Here is a 22,442-nt window from a genome sequence, read left to right as displayed (position 1 = left end):
GGGGCCCTCCTGCCATACTGGTAAACCCAGGCCTGAAATTCCTGGCAGACGGATCACATTACCTTATCCCAGTAGAGACGCAGTTGACTCAACCATTCAAAGGAGGTGACATCGGTGCAGCCACTCTTCAGCATCTTATCGATGACGTCTCTGGCGTGGACCTCCACAGTGACCAAGGCCACCAGCTTGAGCCGCAGAGTCTTGGTCAGGTTTCCCCGGATCGCGTCAGAGTACTTGTTCAGCATAGAGACCTGTGGACAGATATTCTGCTGCGTCAGGCTATGGTCGGGTAGCGTTATAGAGGAGGGAAGCTATGCATCCTGGGACAGCTAACGCTTTGACTGTTGGTGCCCGGATGCCTCATCCACCACTACACCCCCGATGTTCCCCGTGGAGTGATGTTATGATATTGTACGTACACCATCGGGTGTACACACAGGTAACATGGCACTCCGAGACTCAGTCACCCTGACAGCTCCACCTTCTTGTAGCACTGCGGCTTATGGAGCGCACGAGACAATTTGCAGTAAGGTTACCTGCTTCTTCTTCATGGTTTTGAGAAACTTCTTGTCTGCGCGTTCCTTGGCTGTCGCCAGAGATTTGGTCACGTCTGTGGTCCACTGTATCTGGCTGGAGGTGATCAGCATCTGTGTGGGGTGAGAGAAAGAGACGAGGAGGATCTCATTTGAGAATGAGTTACACGTGTAGATGCCTAGAGGGCAGTTCTCCTCTGTAGATGCCACCATAACCTAGAAGAGCGTGTAGATGTACGGAGAGGTTGGGGAAAATCTCCTGCAATGCTGCTGGTCCAAACCGTAAGGCCAAGGTCCAAACTCTTATGAACACCACTATCTCCAAAAATACTACCCATTGTGTGATCCTCATTCATTGCTTGGGTTAATCATGAGAGCCAGTGGAGATCAGGAGTATTTATTACATGTGGTACTTTCCGACCATCGATTTATCTCACTTTACAGGTTGTGTCACCCGGCACCGCCAGGCAGGAAGTTCTGCTGCAGTAACGGGGCAGGCCGGGTGAGAGGGACAGTCTACCTTTTACTTGCTGTGAGCTGTGTTCGGTCTACATACCTGTCCTGCCCAATCCTTCACCCACTTGTCCCGTTTGGTCGTCATTTTCTTCAGTGCCAGTCGGCAGTTCCTGAGAAGGTCCTTCAAAGTCCATCGCATGGTCCTCTCAATGTCGCACAGCCAGGCCTAAGGTAGGGAAGATATAAATGGCGACTGCTACAGGAAGGGGATGCATCTGACATCAAGGTCTTATTTCACTTTGAAGGTATTTTACGGCGTCATTCTGCATCGGAATGAAACTGGCCTTACCTCCACGGGGCCCTCTAATAACACGGGGTGCGTGAATTCCACGTACTCCCCCTCTGCGGAGAACATCCCTGCAGCCTCGGACTTATTGCTGGCGCCAACCTGCAGTATTGGAGATCATGAGACGTCACAGTCCATATTCTACATGACACAGTCTGAGAGGTGATGTAAAGAATATTGGGGCAGATGTATTAAGCCTGGAGAAGGCCTAAGGAAGTGATAAACCAGTGATAACTGCAAGGTGATAAATGCACCAGCCAATCGGCTCCAATATGTAAATTAACAGTTAGGAGCTGATTGGCTGGTGCATTATCACTGGTTTATCACTTCCTTATGCCTTCTCCAAGTTAATACATCTGCCCCAATGTGCTGTCTGCACATTTTCCCATACTAGAAACAGTCTCCTGAAATGCCTCTTCATCATGACGTACTGTAGTTACTATTTACCAACATATAAAGCACCCCAATATTCCACAGTACATTACAACTGGGAATGAGTACAGTAATAAACCGGAACTGGGTATATATAAGAGGCCCCTGCCCATAAGCTTACACTCTACAGGACAACAGGAGTCCGCTGCTTGAGGTTAAATGTCACGTACACTTGCTTCAGACAGCAAATAGGAACAAATAGTAATGGGGCTAAAACCACCCATTATATGAAAAACAAAGGACCCAACCGTCAGGGAAATCGGAAATATTAAACGTTTAAAAATCCCGCTCCTTACCGTTTGGGTCGTGAACGGGGAATCTGGCATTTTTAACGTTTCATTTCCCCGATTCCCCCAATGGATCGCCGATCTTTGATGGCCTCTGATTGGAGGATGCGGCCGGCGGATTGGTGCTTCCGGCAGCTCGGGGGATTGGGACATGGCACAGACTGATGTATGGGCACCTTAAGCTAATGAAAGGCCCCATGCACACACTACAGCTGACCCAACCAGAAGGCTAGATAATGGGGGTGGAGTTCCTAACTACAGAGAGCTGCCAAAAAACCAGCAACTATTATAATGCACCAATAGTTTTTTTATTACCTTCTGGATCTTAAGCGACGTGATGTTGTCAAAGCACTTCTTGAGATGCGGCTTTACAGCTTCAGGGTTCCGGGACTGGCCAAGGATCTCTAGCAGGTCATCATTGGACAAGAAGTAGAATCGCGGGAAGATCTGCCGTTTGGTCTCCAGGTACAGGTCCAGGGACTTCTGAATTCCCTCCAGAACTTCATTCATCTGTCCCAGCTTCTCCAGGAGACCTGACGAGAGGCGAGAAGCCAGCTGTGGTTAGTAGATGCCCAGGTCATCCTTCAGCAGGAGTCCTCGATGTCACCTGGCGCACCTGGGTGGTGAGTTCCGCGCAAGGCATTGTTATCCTTATTTAACCGATCCATAATGATCTTCCAGCTGGCATTGATGGCATCAAACTCTGCCGACTCCTGGGGCAGCTGCTTCCGGATGTCCTCACCTGTGAAGATATTCTGCATAGCAGGGGAGACCGAAACGTATTTACTTGACAATAATGTGAACACGTCAAATGTTGATGGTGTAACATAGACTGGCGAGCAGTACCCAGCTGAGCATCATGGGATATGCATTCATACAATAGGAAACAGAGGATGGATAATACACTCTACATTCTCGGAAAGTAACTGCAAACAGCGTTTCATCGTGGAGAATGCAAAAATTTAAATTGAAACGGATAAAAAGTATTTAAAAACGTGCGGCAGAAAAAAAACGGCGACAGTTCTAAGTGCAATTTGCTCCTCAGTATGTACGGCAGCAAAAAAGAACGAGAGCCGATAAATAGATCTATGATTGTGCATTACAGGAGATCAAGCCCTTCCCTGGCTCCGATTCCCTTTCAGAATCCATTTCAAGCTTCTCACACTCACTTACAAAGCCCTCACCCACTCCTCTCCCATCTACATCTCTGACCTTATCTCCCTTTACTCTCCCACCTGTCCTCTTCTCTCCGCTAATGCACGCCGACTCTCCTGCCCACTGATTACTTCCTCCCACTCCTACCTCCAAGACTTTTCACGTGCTGCTCCCTTTCTCTGGAACTCTCTACCTCTCCCCCTCAGACTCTCCACCTCTCTACAGAACTTCAAACGGGCTCTCTTCACTTCTTCACCAAACCCAGCCGTCTCTCATCCTAAGCCTTCTGTGGCCCATTCTCATTTTCTACCCCATCTGTATCAACCCTTTCTGTCTGCCCCTTCCATTTAGAATGTAAGCTCAAACCAGCAGGGCCCTCTGCCCTCATGTGCCTTCCTTCTCTGACTTAAACCATCTTCTACTCCATACTCCTTTCGACGACACCAGAACCATCGGTTTTCTGCCATCCTGATACTTATTCCAGTGGCGTCTGCTGATGCAGCTATATTTATATACCCTGTACTTGTTCTATATGGTCTTCAACTGTAAGTGGCTTTTTTGTCTTATTTTGCTTATTTGTTTACGTACTCTGTAATTGGGCGCTGTGAACCCCTTGTGGCGCCATATAAATAAAGTATAATAATAATAATAATAATAAATCTCACGTGTAATGATAAAGCATATGGAAAGTGAGGACGTGACAGAGACAGGATCTATTCTGTGCCATTATTTGCTCCCTCCTCTGAACATATGCTGAGAATTGTATATATATATATATATATATACACATACACACACACTGTAGTAGAAATATTGTTTAGCCCCTGCCATGAAGCCGGATTCCCATATTATAGTTTATTTCTATTAAAGAAATTGCTTGTGGAGAATGTTTGATGCTGTAATAACGCAGAATGCCACTGGAGGGCACTGTGCACTGAAAATAGAATATCCAGTTGTTACAAATGCCAAACTGTACAGTACAGTAAGAGTAACAGCAAGTAAGAATGAACCATTTATTTGCATATATACCGAATTTATCAACACTTTCAAAAATAACTTTATATTGGGTGTCGCTATGCCAGTGTCTACTGCTCATGCACAGATCTTCGGGAAAAATGGGGCCTGTGCCATTTTTCTGGTGATTTGCGTGGTGTCTAAGGTAAGTTAAATATTGTCTATGAGTGCCCAGTGCGGTGTGGGCACAGCATAGTCTGCACCCATTATAGATATATAAATATGGGTTTCACTATGGATCAGATAAGCACAAAAACTGGTTCTTACCCTTTCTATTAGTAGCAAGTTGCTTTCTTGAGCTTACAGCTATCTATCTATCTATCTATCTATCTATCTATCTATCTATCTATCTATCTATCTATCTATCTATCTATCCTACTACAGAAAGGGTAGTGGATAGGTGGAATAGCCTCCAAGCAGAGGTGGTAGAGGCTAAGACAGCAGAGCAATGCTTGGGATAGACATAAGAATATCCTTATAAAGAAGTAAGGATCAAATAGGGTTGAGATTACCTAAAGGTAAATAAGGACCAGACTAGATGGGCCAAGTGGTTCTTATCTGCCGTCACATTCTATGTTTCTATGATCTATCTATCTAAAAGGGGTCTTCTGAAAAGAATCTTGGAAATCTTCCAACTGCCCCCAGGGCCAAGAACTATAGGGGAATTATGTGAATGAGTCTGATTCAGCAGAAGGTTCCCAATGGGAACATGACGTGTCTTCACGTTTAATCTGTATGAGGGATGACCCACCTCCAAATACAGCCACTGCCTCTGTACAGTGAGGATCATCTCAATGACCTCCAGGATGTGAGACAGACAACGCTCCCACCGGTCCACGTCTTTTTCAAAAGCTTTCACAAATGGGGAGGCCTTCATGGTGGCGAGGCTGACTTGGTTGTCTTCTAAAGCCTGGAAGACATCATCGGTCCCTCTGGTGGAAGAAAATTATTGGTCATCAAAGATGTTCTGCTCACCTCTTGATCGCAGTCATTACAGTGACAATATATTGGTTCTAGGTCGCCGGTGGCAAATCTCTCCCTGGTACACTCTGATATTAGCTTAATTGAGTAGCCAGAGAGCAGAACAGGCTTGGCTGACTCACCTCGGGTGATAATGAGAGCAGAACAGGCCTGGCTCACTTACCTTACGCGATAATAGGAGCAGAACAAGACTCACCTCAGGCGATAGTGGCCTTTATCTTTGTAGGACACAATGTCCAACAGCACCTCCTCCCAGGTCTGTGAGATAGTCTCCAGGGACTATATAGGAGAAGAAGAGAGAAGGGACACAGGATTGCTGGAAGCAAACAACATTGCTCTCACATTTTGGTAACCAAATTAAGACATTGACTACTCTAGAAACAGACAGGAGACGGCATCGGTGCAATGCTGACATTACCTGTTCAATGAACAGCTCCTTTGTGGCCGCCGTGGAGATCTCGTTGATCTTCTCCACGTGCTGATCTAGCCCCAGCTGCACAATTTTCTCCAAGGTGAAGTCATCAGCTCCCTGGTCAAAGGAGCTCTGGACCTCCTGCTTCACTTGTGACCAGTGCCTGTGGAATGGAGAGTGTAGTCATACACACCGGGTTTTGTTTTTTTTGCTTTATTATGCATGCGCAGTAACCAAGCCATTCCACCTAAACATGTGACACGTGTCCAGCCGTTACCTGTCCCGCAAGGCTGGGTTGCGCAGGTCTGCGATAAGAGGCAGTGTTCTCTTGAACTGGTCAATACGGAGCCTCGATGCCTCCACCACTTCCCACTTCTTATCCTGGTGAAGGAAAGATGAGATTTGCATACCAAGAATTACCATTCTTTTACAAAGAGATAATCGGACATCTTAACATAAAATCTCATTCTTAGTAGACAAACCTTACTAAAGTTCTTTCTAGATAATAAAGTCTATTCTATCTCTGACACAAGCTACTAAGGTGTGTGCTAATAACCTGAGACTAGTTTGCAACCGATCTCGCAGTTGCAAAGTAGTTGCCCACAATCCCTTGTATAAGGCCTATAAATGTGACCAGTGTTGTCCAGCCACCATAGTACTTCGTTTTTTGCCCAGAGTACAGCTCACCTTCAACTCCCGGCTCAGCTTGGTCAGCCTTCTGTACAGACCCTGTGCGGTGGTTTCCATCAGCTCCGTCTGGAGAGTAAGGAAGCGGCCAGACTTCCAGTCATGCCAGTTCTGTTCCCACTCTTTAGTGGCTTCCCACACCAGCTGCAGAGAGTCCAGGTCCTGTGGAGAGGGAGGAGAGAGTAATAGGACAATGGTATGTCTAGCCATAGAGTAAGTACAGCTACGTAACTCTTCCATTCAGATACTTCTTCATTTTCTACGAGGTGGTTCAATAAGTAAGGTACCAAGACCTCTCAGATGTGTAATGTTCTCTATTTCATTCATATTTCCAGCCAGGCCAGAGCAGGTAGACCATGGCTTCCCTTCACGGCCATTAGACTGCACCTGATATCAGCCACACTGTCCCAGCATCAGGTGTAAGATGGTGGGGCTGGCAAGAACATGGTCACACACTGAGGTCCATAGTGTGATTAGATTTCTACGTGTAAAGGGCACATCTGTGGTGCAGTCTAATGGCCGTGAGGAGAAGCAGTGGTCCATATGTTCTGGCCTGGTGGGAAATTACAATGAAATAGAGAACATTACACAGGTTATGAGGTCTTGCTAACTTACTTATTGAACAGTTACATTTCCCTCAAACTCACCTTCTCCAGGGCCTGGATGTCCTTGGAGAACGGCTGTTCTATCTTGAACATGCTCAGACCAGAGCGAATGGTGTTCTCCTCCTCCTTTAGGACGTTCATCATCTGACGGTTTGCAGCTATCAACTCTAGAGCTGGGTCACATCCCACCGAGCTGGAGAAGGGTCCTGCAGGAACATTATGTGCTCGCTCACTGGTCTTTCCACCAAGTCCACCAAGTAAGAAAAACATGCAAGGTTGGGGCCTCACCTTTACCAGCGAAATCCTCCAGCAGGGACCGTGCTTTCTTTTTGAACTCTTCGGCAGTGTGGATAAGGCCACTTTTGAACTTCTCTTTAGACTTTTTAAGCATGGACTCACTATCTATGAGACTCTGTTGGAAAGAGAGCCAGGCTTTGTTCAAAGAGTCCAATGTCTGGAGCACCTGTGAGTATAAGAGTACAGATCTTACGTCAATTTATTGAACACCCGCGACTTTAGTTTCCAGTAGCTCAAAGTTCATCTGAACATTAGAGTAGCAGCGAAGGTACTCTTCATTGGTCCATGGTCTAAGATGACATCACTGCGCTCTACAAGGACTCACCGACTCCTCCACGACAACCTCATATTTCTTCAGGATCTCAAACTGGTCATGAATGGGCATGATCTGACCCTCCACCTTAGAGAGCTCGCTCTGCAGTGTGTCATACAGGGTCAGGCTCTGGGCCAGCTCCTCCAGATTCTGGGGCAGCGTCATCACCCTGACCGGGAGAAGGAGATGAGAATGAATGAGTTTGGAAGGTAACTGGGGGTGTAGGGCAGAAAGGCGATAGAAAATGACACAGAGGGTGGAATCTCTTGAGAAAGGAAAAACATTAAAGAACAGAAAAAGAATTGGCTTTGAGTAGAGAAAAGTAGTATTTGAAAATGAGAACGGAAACGGAAATAGGTAAATAATTAATTAACCCTTTATGAACCATTGCATGTTTCCGGTGTATCCCAGTGATGGCACTGGTAAAGTAGACAAATGACACCCAAAGTAAACCCCCCCCCCCCAAAAAAAAATAATAATAATAATAATAATAATAATAATAATAATAAAGTTTGCATTTTTTACAACATTATTATTACATTTTTATTTCATTATTACATTATTATTATTACTAAATAAATATATTATTACATTAAATAATATTATTATTATTATTATTATTATCATGATTATTATTTTTGATAACGTCCATTTAAATGGACAAAGGACAGTAGAGAATTAAAACCGGAGAAGAGATAGAAGAAGGTATAGGAGAGGAAAAAAGACACAGGGGTCTATTTACTAAGCCTTGGATGGAGATAAAGTGGATGGAGATAAAGTACCAGCCAATCAGCTCCTAACTGTCATTTTTCAAACCCAGCCTGTGGCATGGCAGTTAGACGCTGATTGGCTGGTGCTTTATCTCCGTCCACTTTATCTCCATCCAAGGCTTAGTAAATAGACCCCATCGCTCCCCCAGGCAAGCTCACCTCTCTGTATTGTCCCTCGGGTACTCCTCATCCTCCCCCAGGCAAGCTCACCTCTCTGTATTGTCCCTCGGGTACTCCTCCTCCTCCCCCAGGCAAGCTCACCTCTCTGTATTGTCCCTCAGGTACTCCTCCTCCTCCCCCAGGCAAGTTCACATCTCTGTATTGTCCCTCGGGTACTCCTCCTCCTCCCCCAGGCAAGCTCATCTCTCTATATTGTCCCTCAGGTACACCTCCTCCCAGGCAAGCTCACCTCTCTGTATTGTCCCTCGGGTACTCCTCCTCCTCCCCCAGGCAAGGTCCCCTCTCTCTATTGTCCCTCGGGTACTCCTCCTCCTCCCCCAGGCAAGCTCCCCTCTCTGTATTGTCCCTCAGGTACTCCTCCTCCTCCCCCAGGCAAGCTCACCTCTCTGTATTGTCCCTCGGGTACTCCTCCTCCTCCCCCAGGCAAGCTCACCTCTCTGTATTGTCCCTCGGTTACTCCTCCTCCCCCAGGCAAGCTCACCTCTCTGTATTGTCCCTTGGGTACTCCTCCTCATCCCCCAGGCAAGCTCACCTCTCTGCATTGTCCTTTTAGCTACTCCTCCTCCTCAGCCCAGGCAAGCTCACCTCTCTGTATTGTCCCTCAGGTTCTCCTCTTCCTCCTCCAGGCAAGCTCACCTCTCTGCATTGTCCCTCAGGTACTCCCCCCCCCCCCCCCCCCCCAAGGCAAGCTCATCTCTCTACATTGTCCCTCAGGTACACCACCTCCCAGGCAAGCTCACCTCTCTGCATAGTCCCTCAGGTGCTCCTCTTCCTCCTCTCCCCCCCCCCCCCCCAGGCAAGCTCACCTCTCTGCACTGTCCCTCAGGAACTCCTCCTCCATCCACAGGCAAGCTCACCTCTGCATTGTCCCTAAGGTACTCCTCTTCCTCCTCCAAGGCAAGGCCAATTCTCTGCATTGTCCCTTCTCCTCCCAGGCAAGGTCAATTCTCTGCATTGTCCCCCAGGTACTCCTCCTCTCAGTCAAGCTCACCTCTCTGCATTGTCCCTCAGGTATTCCTCCTCCCTCGGGCAACCTCACCTTTCTGCGTTATCCCTCAAATACTCCCCCTCCTCCCAGGCAAGCTTACATATCTGCATTGTCCTTCAAGTACTCCTCCTCCCAGGCAAGATCACCTCTCTGCACTGTTCCTCAGGTACTCCTCCTCCCAGTCAAGCTCACCTCTCTGCCTCAAGTACTCCTCATTCTTCAGGAAAGCTCACCTCTCTGCATTGTCCCTCAGGTACTCATCCTCCTCCTCCCAGGCAAGCTTACATTTCTGCACTGTCCTTCAGGTAGTCCTTCTCCCAGGTAAGATCACCTCTCTGCATTGTCCCTCAGGTACTCCTCCTCCCCTCAAGCAAGCTCACCTCTCTGCATTGACCCACAGGTACTCCTCCTCTTTCCTGGCAAGTTCACCTATCTGATTTGTCCTTCAGGTGCTCTTCCTTCAAGGCAAGCTCACCTATCTGCATTGTCCCTCAGGTACTCCTCCTCCTTCCAGGCAAGTTCACCTATCTGATTTGTCCTTCAGGTGCTCTTCCTTCCAGGAAAGCTCACCTATCTGCATTGTCCCTCAGCTACTCCTCCTCCCAGGCAAGTTCACCTCTCTGTATTGTACCTCATGTACTTCTCCTCCCCAGGCAAGCTCACCTCTCTGCGTTGTCCCTCAGGTATGCGTGTAGTTCCATCAGCTTCTCGGTGGCCATGTGCCTCAGAAGGCCAGTGAACTTATTTTGCCACTCATTGCAGTGTTGGACTAGAGCAAACTTGAGGTGACTGCAGTCCAGCATCACAAACTGGATGTTCTGCACCGTCTCCTGCTTCTGAACGTTGTTAGCCAGCTCGGTGTACCTACAAGATCAACCGATTGTCAGGAACAACGTTCCTCTAAAGGGAGGCTGGGTCAAGAAGGGGAGAAGGCTAGCAAACTTAATATATGTCCCTGAGTACATGGCTGAACTGAACAGACCTGGTGCTTAGCGGAGCTCCACAGTTGAACGTGGAACAGAAAAGTATACACTCTCACCGGGCAATGTCAGCATCAAATGCAGACACGATAGGGTTGAGGCGCTGATAGCGTCGTATCAAAGTGTCTTTCTGGGGTTCCCAGATCATCCGGAACGAGTCCCAAGTCTTCAAGTAGGCCTGGAGGAGATTAGCATTGCCGGCCATGCCACCACTGATCTGAGCCTGTATCTTCTTGATCTCGTCGTCCCGCTCTGGAAGGTAAGGACAGGTATGTTCTATTCTTATCCCCGTCTATGTACGCTAGCCTTAACTACCTCAAATTACTATTAAATTTCTTCCTTATATATTGATATCTGCACACTATGGAGAAAGTCACCCCTGCCTCTACCAGGACTGGTATCTCTCACCCAGAATGGAGTGTATGGGGTCCCGCTGAGATTTCTTCTTGGTCAGTATGTCGGGAAGTCGCCTGAAACTGGAGATGGTGATGAGGATCTCCGAGCATACGCTGTTTACGATGTCTGCCAGCTGTACGAGCGTGGGAGAGAACTCCACCTAGGAAAGAGGGCAATATAATGGGACAGGTCCTCCGACTGCTAAGGGAATATATTATAATCACCGTACCTAGTGAGTGTAGGAGGATCACCAGGAGGAGCTACCGGCAACTGTAAGTGCAGCAAAGTCTGGCTTCCCCAGGGAGACACTGGGGCATATTTGCGTAAGATCGGTTTTTCAAAGCCACCGTCTCTTGTCGGCTTTGAGGGCCGTATTTAAAAGGGCAATAGTAATACATGCAATATCTCACTTGTTTTGTGTGTTGAGAATCGGCGGCTTTGAAAAACGAACGTTTGGCAAATACACTGCATTATGCCACCTGACGTTCAATAAACACAGGAAAACATAACGGACCCGACTCCTTGTCCTCTTCCCCAGTACCTCAGCCGTGGACCCAGGGATGTCTTGCAGAATCACCATGACCCGGAATATGGGGCTCTGGGCCGTTTTGCTGTCGCCATTGATGGCCTTTGACAACTCCTGAAGAGACCACTTGATGTTGAGTCTGAAGGCCTCTTCGATGAGACGGTCCATCTTCTCCGTGTAGGTCATCCAGTGATGCTGGACCTGCAGCGGAAAAGGTCCATAATACGATTCATTTATATATGTATATCTTTAGCAAAGAGAAGCTTAAAGCTTACGTGATACTACCATTTAGTTCTGGGAAGGAAAAGTGGTATGTAAGAATGATTCCATAGATACTAGTGGCAGCTATTAGGCAATATCTGAGAGTACCTCAGGTCCATCTGTCCTAAAAACTTCATAGGTGGTCCTCATGAGGCTGCAGATCTCCTCGTGGAGGGTCTGCAGACGGCCCTGGACGATCCTGCGGTGTTCCTCCTGCACCTCCTGAAACTCCAGATCTCGGAAGACTCGTTTCCCATCAATATGAAGCAGCAATGTCTCGCTTATCAACTTGGCGCAGTGGGAGATATTCAGGTTGGAAGCTTTGTAATTATCCACAATTTGTTGGATCTAATAATGTGATAATATCGTTACTTTTGTGACTATAGTATTATAAAGGAGACCACACTCATCTGCCTAACTGATCTCTTATACTGGGTGTCTCCCTAATACATGGCTGCTCTCTTATCCCGGGTGTGCTCCCCTCTCCCTGGCTGCTCTCTTATCCCGGGTGTGCTCCCCTCTCCCTGGCTGCTCTCTTATCCCGGGTGTGCTCCCCTCTCCCTGGCTGCTCTCTTATCCCAGGTGTGCTCCCCTCTCCCTGGCTGCTCTCTTATCCCAGGTGTGCTCCCCTCTCCCTGGCTGCTCTCTTATCCCGGGTGTGCTCCCTTCTCCCTGGCTGCTCTCTTATCCCAGGTGTGCTCCCCTCTCCCTGGCTGCTCTCTTATCCCGGGTGTGCTCCCTTCTCCCTGGCTGCTCTCTTATCCCGGGTGTGCTCCCCTCTCCCTGGCTGCTCTCTTATCCCGGGTGTGCTCCCCTCTCCCTGGCTGCTCTCTTATCCCGGGTGTGCTACCCTATACCTGGCTGCTCTCTTATCCCGGGTGTGCTCCCCTCTCCCTGGCTGCTCTTATCCCGGGTGTGCTCCCCTCTCCCTGGCTGCTCTCTTATCCCGGGTGTGCTCCCCTCTCCCAGGCTGCTCTCTTATCCCGGGTGTGCTCCCCTCTCCCTGGCTGCTCTCTTATCCCGGGTGTGCTCCCTCTGCCATGTGTGCCTCCCTTCTCCCATGTGTGCTTCCATTCTCCCATGTGTGCCTCCCTTCTCCCATGTGTGCCTCCCTTCTCCCGTGTGTGCCTCCCTTCTCCCGTGTGTGCCTCCCTTCTCCCGTGTGTGCCTCCCTTCTCTCATGTGTGCCTCCCTTCTCTCCTGTGTGCCTCCCTTCTCTCATGTGTGCCTCTTTTCTCCCATGTGTGCCTCCCTTCTCCCATGTGTGCCTCCCATTCTCCCACGCGTGCCCCATTCTCCCACGCGTGCCCCATTCTCCCACGCGTGCCCCATTCTCCCATGTGTGCTTCCTTCTCCCATGCGTACCCCCTTCTCCCGTGCATACCCCCTTCTCCCGCACATGCTCCCTTCTCCCACACATGCTCCCTTCTCCCGTGCGTACACCCTTCTCCTATGTATGTTCCCTTCTCCCTCACTGAGCTTGGTTCTCAGAGCAGGTCAGTGACACCCTCACCTTGCTTGCGTGCAGCAGACAGTCATTGATGAAGGCACTTGACGCTCCCTTAGATGACCAATGTAGCTTGGTAAGTCCAGGCTGGATCTTTTTATCTAAGAAGCGTATTCTTTCTCTGAACAAACCCCGCTCCTCCAGGGACAGAGCGGCTATGATCCTGGAGGACAACAAAGTGACAGAGCCAATCAGTATAGGTGACGTGCGAATAACCCTGCCCCTCCGCAAGATGGCGCAGCTGAACATCTCACCTGTTATATGCCCGTACCACCAGCAGAACATTCTCACGTAGGTTTCTGAGGTCCTCCTGTCTCTGGTAAATGTCCACCAGGTAGTGCGGGATCTCAAACGACAGCCGCTCCCAGTAGTTGATCTCCACAAACATTTTCAGTAGGTTTCTGTATGTGAAGCGCTGATCAGCGGATGGTCACTGGCACACTGACTCCCGTGCTATAAACCCCAGGTCACTTACTTATCAAAGTTCACATCCAACATGCCGACCTTCTCCTGGCTGCGAACCATGAGTGGTATATCTAGCCGCTTCATGGCCTGTTTGTCAGCTGACTGAGACCACTCGCTGAAGATCTTCCTCACCAGCTCATCAAGCTTCTGTGCCAGCTGCTGGTACTCCTGGATGCTTTCCTCCCCTATTCCAATGCGGGGCATGAAATGGGCATTAGCCAGGATCTACAGATAGAAGACAGTGGAAGTTAGAGAGCTTAATGCTCTCATCCAAGTTCTTTATCCATATCATGCAAAGACACGACGCTCAATACATGAGATACATCGTCCCGTAACCTATCCTTCCCTCTCTACCTTATGCTTAATACTTACACTACAATGTCTCAGATATTCTTACACAGATTATATTTATCAAGCTTTTATTTTGCACTGTCTGAGCCACTTCCCAATTTCCCTCTCCTAATCTCCTCCAATCTCCATTCTGTTCTACACCCCCTCTCCTCATCTCTACTAATCCCACATTCTATCTACCTCGCCTCTACTCTCCTCCAATCCCCCATCCTGTGCAACACTGCCCCTCTCCTCTCCTCATCTCTACTAATCCCACATTCTATCTATCTACTTCACCTCTACTCTCCTCCATCCCCCTCTCCTCTACTCATCTCTACTAATCCCAAATTATATCTACCTCATCTCCACTCTCCTCCAATCCCCCATCCTGTCCTACACTGCCCATCTCCTCTCCTCTCCACCGCTCTACTAATCCCACATTCTATCTCACCTCTACTCTCCTCCAATCCCCCATCCTGTGCAACACTGCCCCTCTCCTCTCCTCATCTCTACTAATCCCACATTCTATCTATCTACTTAACCTCTACTCTCCTCCATCCCCCTCTCCTCTACTCATCTCTACTAATCCCAAATTATATCTACCTCATCTCCACTCTCCTCCAATCCACAATTCTGTCCTACACCCCCTCTCCTCTCCACATCTCTCCTCCAATCATTACTGTCCTCCATCCCCCTCTCCACTCCACCTCTCTACTAATCCCACTTTCTAACTCACCTCTACTCTACTCTCCTCTCCTCCAATCCCCAATCCTGTCCTACACTGCCCTTCTCCTCTCCACCTCTCTACTAATCCCACATTCTATCTCACCTCTACTCTCCTCCAATCCCCCATTCTGTCCTACACCCCCCTCTCCTCTCCTCATCTCTACTAATCCCACATTCTATCTACCTCTCCTCTACTCTCCTCCAATCCCCCATCCTGTCCTACACTGCCCCTCTCCTCTCCACCTTTCTACTAATCCCACATTCTATCTATGTACCTCACCTCTCCTCTACTCCAATCCCCCATCCTGTCCTATACCCCCTCTCCTCATCTCTACTAATCCCAAATTCTATCTAGCTCACCTCCACTCTCCTCCAACCCCCAATTCTGTCCTACACTGCCCCTCTCCTCTCCACCTCTCTACTAATCCCACATTCTATCTCACTTCTACTGTCCCCCAATCCACAATTCTGTCCTACACCCCCTCTCCTCTCCACATCTCTCCTCCAATCATTTCTGTCCTCCATCCCCCTCTCCTCATCTCTACTAATCCCAAATGATATCTACCTCATCTCCACTCTCCTCCAATCCACAATTCTGTCCTACACTGCCCCTCTCCTCTCCACAGCTCTACTAATCTCACTTTCTATCTACCTCACCTCTACTCTTCTCCAATCAACAATTCTGTTCTACACCCCCTCTCCTCTTCTCATCTCTACTAATCCCACATTCTATCTACCTCTCCTCTACTCTCCTCCAATCCCCCATCCTGTCCTACACTGCCCCACTCCTCTCCACCTCTCTAATCCCACATTCTATCTACCTCTCCTCTACTCTCCTCCAATCCCCCATTCTGTCCTACATTGCCCCTCTCCTCATCTCTACTGATCCCACATTCTATCTACCTCACCTCTCCTCCATCACCTCTCCTCTTCACCTATCTACTGATCCCACATTCTAACTTCCTCACCTCTACTCTCCTCCAATCATTTCTGTTTTCCATCCCCCTCTCCTCATCTCTACTAATCCCACATTCTAGAGGCGCTCAAAGAAAACATAAAATAAACATTCATAGTGCATCATACATATACAAGACTAAGTCAGGTGAAAATCTTTTAGTAAGCCTTGTACCTATAAATGAGTCTACTTTTTTAAGAGTAGACAATCGCGCTTTTTGGGGGGAGCTGAAGTTCCACCAGTATGGGTTCTGAATGGCTCTGGTCTTCCTCTCCACAAGTATTACCCAAAAAAGAAAGATAGAAAACCTCCAATGGTGCAATATCTTTTATTCACTGTGCTGAACATATACAAGACAGGGATAAGGGTGGTCTCTCACCATATGAAGTGGTCTACAAAGTAGACAATACCAGCAAGTTTTTAAAGATGGTCACACTCGGGCGTCCCCGGAACCAGCCGTTCAGCTCCACAGGTGATGTCGGCAGGAGGACTTGTCTGTTGTGAGGGAGACGGTTGGGACATCACCTGTGGAGCTGAACGGCTGGTTCCGGGGACGCCCGAGTGTGACCATCTTTAAAAACTTGCTGGTATTATCTACTTTGTAGACCACTTCATATGGTGAGAGACCACCCTTATCCCTGTCTTGTATATGTTCAGCACAGTGAATAAACGATATTGCACCATTGGAGGTTTTCTATCTTTCTTTTTTGGGTAATACTTGTGGAGAGGAAGACCAGAGCCATTCAGAACCCATACTGGTGGAACTTCAGCTCCCCCCAAAAAGCGCGATTGTCTACTCTTAAAAAAGTAGACTCATTTATAGGTACAAGTCTTACTAAAAGATTTTCACCTGACTTAGTCTTGTATATGTATGATGCACTATGAATGTTTATTTTATGTTTTCTTTGAGCGCCTCTGGATTCTAATGGCATTCTTTTGACCACAACGATTTCTGGAGTGTGGGGTGACACTTCTTTGTCCATTTCCTGAAATCAGAGGCAGCCATCATTGGCGCACGGTATCCTATCATTATTGTTTGTTTTTTAATCCCACATTCTATCTGTGTACCTCACCTCTACTCTCCTCCAATCCCCCATCCTGTCCTACACCCCCTCTCCTCTCCTCTCCACATCTGTACTAATCCCACATTCTATCTATGTACCTCTCCTCTACTCTTCTCCAATCCCCCATCCTGTCCTACACCCCCTCTCCTCTCCTCTCCACATCTGTACTAATCCCACATTCTATCTATGTACCTCACCTCTACTCTCCTCCAATCCCCCATCCTGTCCTACACCCCCTCTCCTCTCCACATCTGTACTAATGCCACATTCTATCTATGTACCTCTCCTCTACTCTTCTCCAATCCCCCATCCTGTCCTACACCCCCTCTCCTCTCCTCATCTCTACTAATCCCACATTCTATCTACCTCTCCTCTACTCTCCTCCATCACCTCTCCTCTCCTCATCTCTACTGATCCCACATTCTAACTTCCTCACCTCTACTCTCCTCCAATCATTTCTGTTCTCCATCCCCCTCTCCTCATCTCTACTAATCCCACATTCTATCTATGTACCTCTCCTCTACTTTTCTCCAATCCCCCATCCTGTCCTACACCCCATCATCTCTCCTCATCTCTACTGATCCCACATTCTAACTTCCTCACCTCTACTCTCCTCCAATCATTTCTGTTCTCCATCCCCCTCTCCTCATCTCTACTAATCCCACATTCTATCTATGTACCTCTCCTCTACTTTTCTCAAATCCCCCATCCTGTCCTACACCCCCTCTCCTCTCCTCATCTCTACTGATCCCACATTCTAACTTCCTCACCTCTACTCTCCTCCAGTCATTTCTGTTCTCCATACCCCTCTCCTCATCTCTACTAATCCCACATTCTATCTATGTACCTCACCTCTACGCACCTCCAATCCCCCATCCTGTCCTACACCCCCCTCTCCTCATGTCTACTAATCCCACATTCTATCTACCTCTCCTCTACTCTTCTCCAATCCCCCATCTAGTCCCCCATCCTCCCATCCTCTTTATTAAATTCCCACATCCTTTTCTCTCTCCCACTAATCTTATATTCTGCCTCTCTCCCTGCCTCTCTTGGCTTCACTAACCCACGTCTTTCTTAAATCTTTAATTTGCATAGATTTCCTCTTCTCTGTCTCCTCTCCACGGGCCTGGCAGTGAGACAGACAAGGACCACCAGGAAGGTACATTGTGTAGTACAAGCACAGTACATAGACAGTACATGACTGGCTGCAGGCTCAGGAGAAATCCGCTGTCACTGTCAATTCACATTTACACGGTGCGTATGCTAATTCCATACACAAATGAGTGGGCTGGGGATCCCGGCAGCATTATTCATACAGGGAAGTCTCCTGTCACGTTATCAGTGTGCAGTCTCCTCCACGCTACCTGTGTGAAAGATCCCTGCACATACAACGCACGGATAATCATGTGTTCTACATGTACCGTATACACACGTGCAGCGCTTTGTCACTGACACTTGTCACACTGCATTTAACGCTTTCACTGCCGCTTGTGTAAGCAACAGATTTCTATATGGGGGATAAATGGCTGCTCTCCTGGAACATAATGCTATGACATCATAAAGTAAGACTGCGCAATGCACATACAGTAGTCCTTCACTCCATAATATGTCACCAATGCCTCCAGCAAACCTGGTCTCATCTGGTCTCTATAACATCCCACGTATTCACTAAGCCCAGTGCATCCAAACTACTCTATCCACTCTACAAGCTGGAGATAGCTGCCGCCTGGGCAATGACCTACCCCCCCTTGGTGCACCAGTCACACTTCCCTCAGTGCAGCCGCGCTTCTTATACAGGCTAACGCTTCATTACCTATACATTGTTCGGCTCCTAACTTTCCTGGGTATCCAGATGGTCAACAATAAATACTTCGACGCTGACAGGCACCAAAACGTTGTCACTTGATTGGTCGACCATGACTAAGGTCGTCAGGTTCAAAAAGTCAACATGCAATGGTCGACACATGATTTTTCATGCGTCAGTTAAGGACAGTTAGGGTTAGGCTACGGGAGGGGACAGTTAGGCTTAGGCACTAAGGGAAAGGGTTAGGGTAAGGCACTAGGGGGACAGTTAGGGTTAGGCTACTGGAGGAGATGATTAGGGTTACTGGAGGAGATGATTAGGGTTAGGCACTAAGGGGGACAGTTAGGGTAAGGCACTAGGGGGGACAGTTAGGGTAAGGCACTAGGGGGGACAGTTAGGGTAAGGCACTAGGGGGGACAGTTAGGGTTAGGCACTAGGGGGGGACAGTTAGGGTTAGGCACTAGGGGGGGACAGTTAGGGTTAGGCACTAAGGGGGCACAGTTAGGGTTAGGCACTAAGGGGGCACAGTTAGGGTTAGGCACTAGGGGGAGGGTTAGTGTTAGTGTCAAAGTCAGAAAAATATCCCCATACACACTGCCATATTTGCACCGCACACTGGTCCGCGCTGCGCATGCGTACGCTCTCCCGTGAAGGCGCATACCCGCAATAGCGTGCACCCGCGGGCGCACGGTATGCGTATTTACGGTAGAGTTTATGTAGTCGTAGCGTGCGACTCATTCGTTACATATTTTCACAATTAATGTAATTTGTAGATCATGGTCCCTTTGATAGATTCTGAAAGTTTGGTTAATATAGAATGTCCCTGAGCTGAGGAATCCCTCTTTGTATCGTAGGAAGGGTCTAACAGGAGTCATGCAGTAGTGTTTGGTACCCATCGGAAGAGTATTTAAATAGCAATATTCCGGTGTTGGTTTGGAGCGTATTAATCGCTCGTGCGAATAGTTATGGACATAAGAAGTTTATGTCCATTTCTACTATTTACTCATACTCAGGTATGCGGCGGGAAACCTAGTTCCCCACCCACCTGAGCTGTTTGAAATCGTCACAGCCCACCTGTATGAATCAACCTATGACCTTTTGTTATGATGCAGGGCCGAATTCCGACGTCCAATGGACAATGGGATTGTAGGGACTGTAAGATTGCATTGTGTGTGGGGCATAAATAGGCAGGCCGACCACATCCAGCTCTCACTCTTCAACGGTTCTCATTGCTGAAAATCGGGTGCTGGATGTCCAGGCGCATGCGATCGTTTACCCTTGTGCGTAAGTTTCTCTCCGTAATCATTGTCTTTCTGTGAGCCATTTCTCTCATATATATCTCTCTCTCTCTCTCTCTCTCTCTCTTCTCCTTCTCTCGTATCTCCCATTGACTAGTATTGTATTGTATTAGATCAGCATAGTATTGTATTGTATTGTATTTCTTGTATAGTTATTTGGTTAGGAAGTCTCTGTTATATTGTAGTGTATCATTTGTACTGTGATTCTTTTTGCAAGTATAATAGTTATAATACAGATAATAGGCTTTGGACCCTAAACCAGTATCTGTGTATTTTCTCATAGTTTTAAGTGTTCACTTGAGCGTCGGTGACGCTCAAGCAGCTTTGTAGTTAGTCAGGTTACACAAGGTTGCACTTACACCCTGTATTCACATTAAGGTATTCTGTGTATTTCATTAATAATAGGTTTAGACATAAAGGTATAGCGTTGTGAGCGTCTGCGCCGCTGGTGATCTCCTCGTGGTCTCGAGCGTCCGCTACGCCATAGCGAATCATTACGTTAGTCATAGCCAACAGAGTGCTTGTCTGTGATCTCTGGGCCGTGAGCGAACGTGACGCTTGAGCGTCTCGCCTACGGCTGAGCGATCGTTACGCGACTTGCGTACCCTTACGGTACTTCTTAAGTAAACAGCGTACAGTGTTCTTAGACCTCATAAAGGGTTGTATATATGATAAATATTTAGCTTTATCATTAGGCACTAGGGGAAGGGTTAGTGTTAGGCACTAGGGGGAGGGTTAGGCACTAGGGGGAGGGTTAGGGTTAGGCACTAGGGGGAGGGTTAGGGTTAGGCTACTGGAGGAGACGATTAGGGTTAGGTACAGGGGTGACGTTTAGGGTTAGGGTTAGGCACTAGGGGAAGGGTTAGGCTACGGAAGGGGACAGTTAGGATTAGGCACTAGGAGAAGGGTTAGGGTTAGGTACAAGGGGGAGGGTTAGGGTTAGGCACTAGGAGAAGGGTTAGGGTTAGGCACTAGGGGGAGAGTTAGTGTTAGGCACTAGGGGCAGGGTTAGTGTTAGGCACTAGGGGGAGGGTTAGTGTTAGGCACTAGGGGGAGGGTTAGGGTTAGGCACTAGGGGGAGGGTTAGGGTTAGGCTACTGGAGGAGACGATTAGGGTTAGGTACAGGGGTGATGTTTAGGGTTAGGCACTAGGGGAAGGGTTAGGCTACGGAAGGGGACAGTTAGGGTTAGGCACTAGGAGAAGGGTTAGGGTTAGGCTGCTGGAGGAGATGATTAGGGTTAGGTACAGGGGTGACGTTTAGGGTTAGGCACTAGGGGAAGGGTTAGGCTACGGAAGGGGACAGTTAGGGTTAGGCACTAGGAGAAGGGTTAGGTACAAGAGGGAGGGTTAGGGTTAGGCACTAGGAGAAGGGTTAGGGTTAGGCACTAGGGGGAGGGTTAGTGTTAGGCACTAGGGGGAGGGTTAGGGTTAGGCACTAGGGGGAGGGTTAGGGTTAGGCACTAGGGGGAGGGTTAGGGTTAGGCACTAGGGGGAGGGTTAGTGTTAGGCTACTGGAGGAGATGATTAGGGTTAGGCTACTGGAGGAGATAATTAGGGTTAGGCTACTGGAGGAGATGATTAGGGTTAGGCACTAAGGGGGACAGTTAGGGTTAGGCACTAGGGGGAGGGTTAGTGTTAGGCACTAGGGGGAGGGTTAGTGTTAGGCACTAGGGGGAGGGTTAGGGTTAGGCACTAGGGGGAGGGTTAGGGTTAGGCTACTGGAGAAGATGATTAGGGTTAGGCTACTGGAGGAGATGATTAGGGTTAGGTACAGGGGTGACGTTTAGGGTTAGGCACTAAGGGAAGGGTTAGGCTACGGAAGGGGACAGTTAGGGTTAGGCACTAGGGGGAGGGTTAGTTTTAGGCACAAGGGGGAGGGTTAGGGTTAGGCACTAAGGGGGAGGGTTAGGCATTAAGGGGGAGGGTTAGGGTTAGGCACTAAGGGGGAGGGTTAGGCTGCTGGAGGAGATGATTAGGGTTAGGTACAGGGGTGACAGTTAGGGTTAGGCACTAGGGGAAGGGTTAGGCTACAGGAGGGGGTGGTTAGGGTTAGGCACTAGGGGAAGGGTTAGGCTACAGGAGGGGATGGGTAGGGTTAGACACTAGGGGTAGGGTTAGGCTACAGGAGGGGGCGGTTAGGGTTAGGCACTAGGGGAAGGTTAGGCTACTGGAGGGGGCGGTTAGGGTTAGGCACTACGGGAAGGGTTAGGCTACAGGAGGAGGCGGTTAGGGTTAGGCACTAGGGGAAGGGTTAGGCTACAGGAGGGGACGGGTAGGGTTAGGTTACTGGAGGAGACAATTAGGGTTAGGCACCGGGTGATGGTTGGTGTTAGGCACTAGTGGGAGGGTTAAGATTTGGGCTAAAATAACAAAAAACTCATGTGTCGGTCAGTGTCATGTTGACCTGTTCATCCCGTCGACCTTTTGACTAAGATGACCATAGCCCACCATAGCACTTCAATCGTGCGGCAGCTAAGGGGTAACTGCGAGCAGATCTGTACGTAAGCCATCAGGATTGCACACAGAGTCAGGCCCTGCATAATAATACAACAGTGGCTGAATGTTGCTAATAAGTCCTTACAGTATATGGGATTTCTATGGAAACAGCCAGTGACTGGCAGTGTAATTACCACATCCTGAGCTCGGTGCAGGTCTGGAGCAGAGCTGACAACA

The 22,442-nt window shown here is 48.4% G+C and overlaps 1 protein-coding gene across 1 annotated transcript in view; it reads right to left on the bottom strand.

The window, feature by feature from the left end:
- The window catches only part of DNAH2 (dynein axonemal heavy chain 2), a 261,666-nt gene that overhangs the window by 133,192 nt on the left and 106,032 nt on the right, over window positions 1–22,442 (bottom strand). The window contains exons 14-35 of the mRNA XM_063930819.1: window positions 13,602–13,816; window positions 13,381–13,527; window positions 13,133–13,289; window positions 11,728–11,967; window positions 11,374–11,559; window positions 10,845–10,992; window positions 10,496–10,688; window positions 10,120–10,320; window positions 7,531–7,687; window positions 7,197–7,371; window positions 6,951–7,114; window positions 6,304–6,465; window positions 5,894–5,997; window positions 5,623–5,779; window positions 5,401–5,483; window positions 4,975–5,155; window positions 2,671–2,809; window positions 2,370–2,587; window positions 1,339–1,437; window positions 1,090–1,215; window positions 537–647; window positions 63–251 (exon numbers count right to left, since the gene is read on the bottom strand). Of these exons, the coding sequence (XP_063786889.1) occupies window positions 63–251; window positions 537–647; window positions 1,090–1,215; window positions 1,339–1,437; window positions 2,370–2,587; window positions 2,671–2,809; window positions 4,975–5,155; window positions 5,401–5,483; window positions 5,623–5,779; window positions 5,894–5,997; window positions 6,304–6,465; window positions 6,951–7,114; window positions 7,197–7,371; window positions 7,531–7,687; window positions 10,120–10,320; window positions 10,496–10,688; window positions 10,845–10,992; window positions 11,374–11,559; window positions 11,728–11,967; window positions 13,133–13,289; window positions 13,381–13,527; window positions 13,602–13,816 (3,552 nt within the window). The remainder of the gene's footprint in view (window positions 1–62; window positions 252–536; window positions 648–1,089; window positions 1,216–1,338; window positions 1,438–2,369; window positions 2,588–2,670; window positions 2,810–4,974; window positions 5,156–5,400; window positions 5,484–5,622; window positions 5,780–5,893; window positions 5,998–6,303; window positions 6,466–6,950; window positions 7,115–7,196; window positions 7,372–7,530; window positions 7,688–10,119; window positions 10,321–10,495; window positions 10,689–10,844; window positions 10,993–11,373; window positions 11,560–11,727; window positions 11,968–13,132; window positions 13,290–13,380; window positions 13,528–13,601; window positions 13,817–22,442) is intronic.

Source organism: Pseudophryne corroboree, chromosome 6, assembly GCF_028390025.1.
Source record: "Pseudophryne corroboree isolate aPseCor3 chromosome 6, aPseCor3.hap2, whole genome shotgun sequence".
Classification (NCBI taxonomy): Eukaryota; Metazoa; Chordata; class Amphibia; order Anura; family Myobatrachidae; genus Pseudophryne; species Pseudophryne corroboree.
The sequence above is the reverse complement of the archived record's forward strand: the minus strand, read 5'-3'. Positions and strand labels throughout refer to the sequence as shown.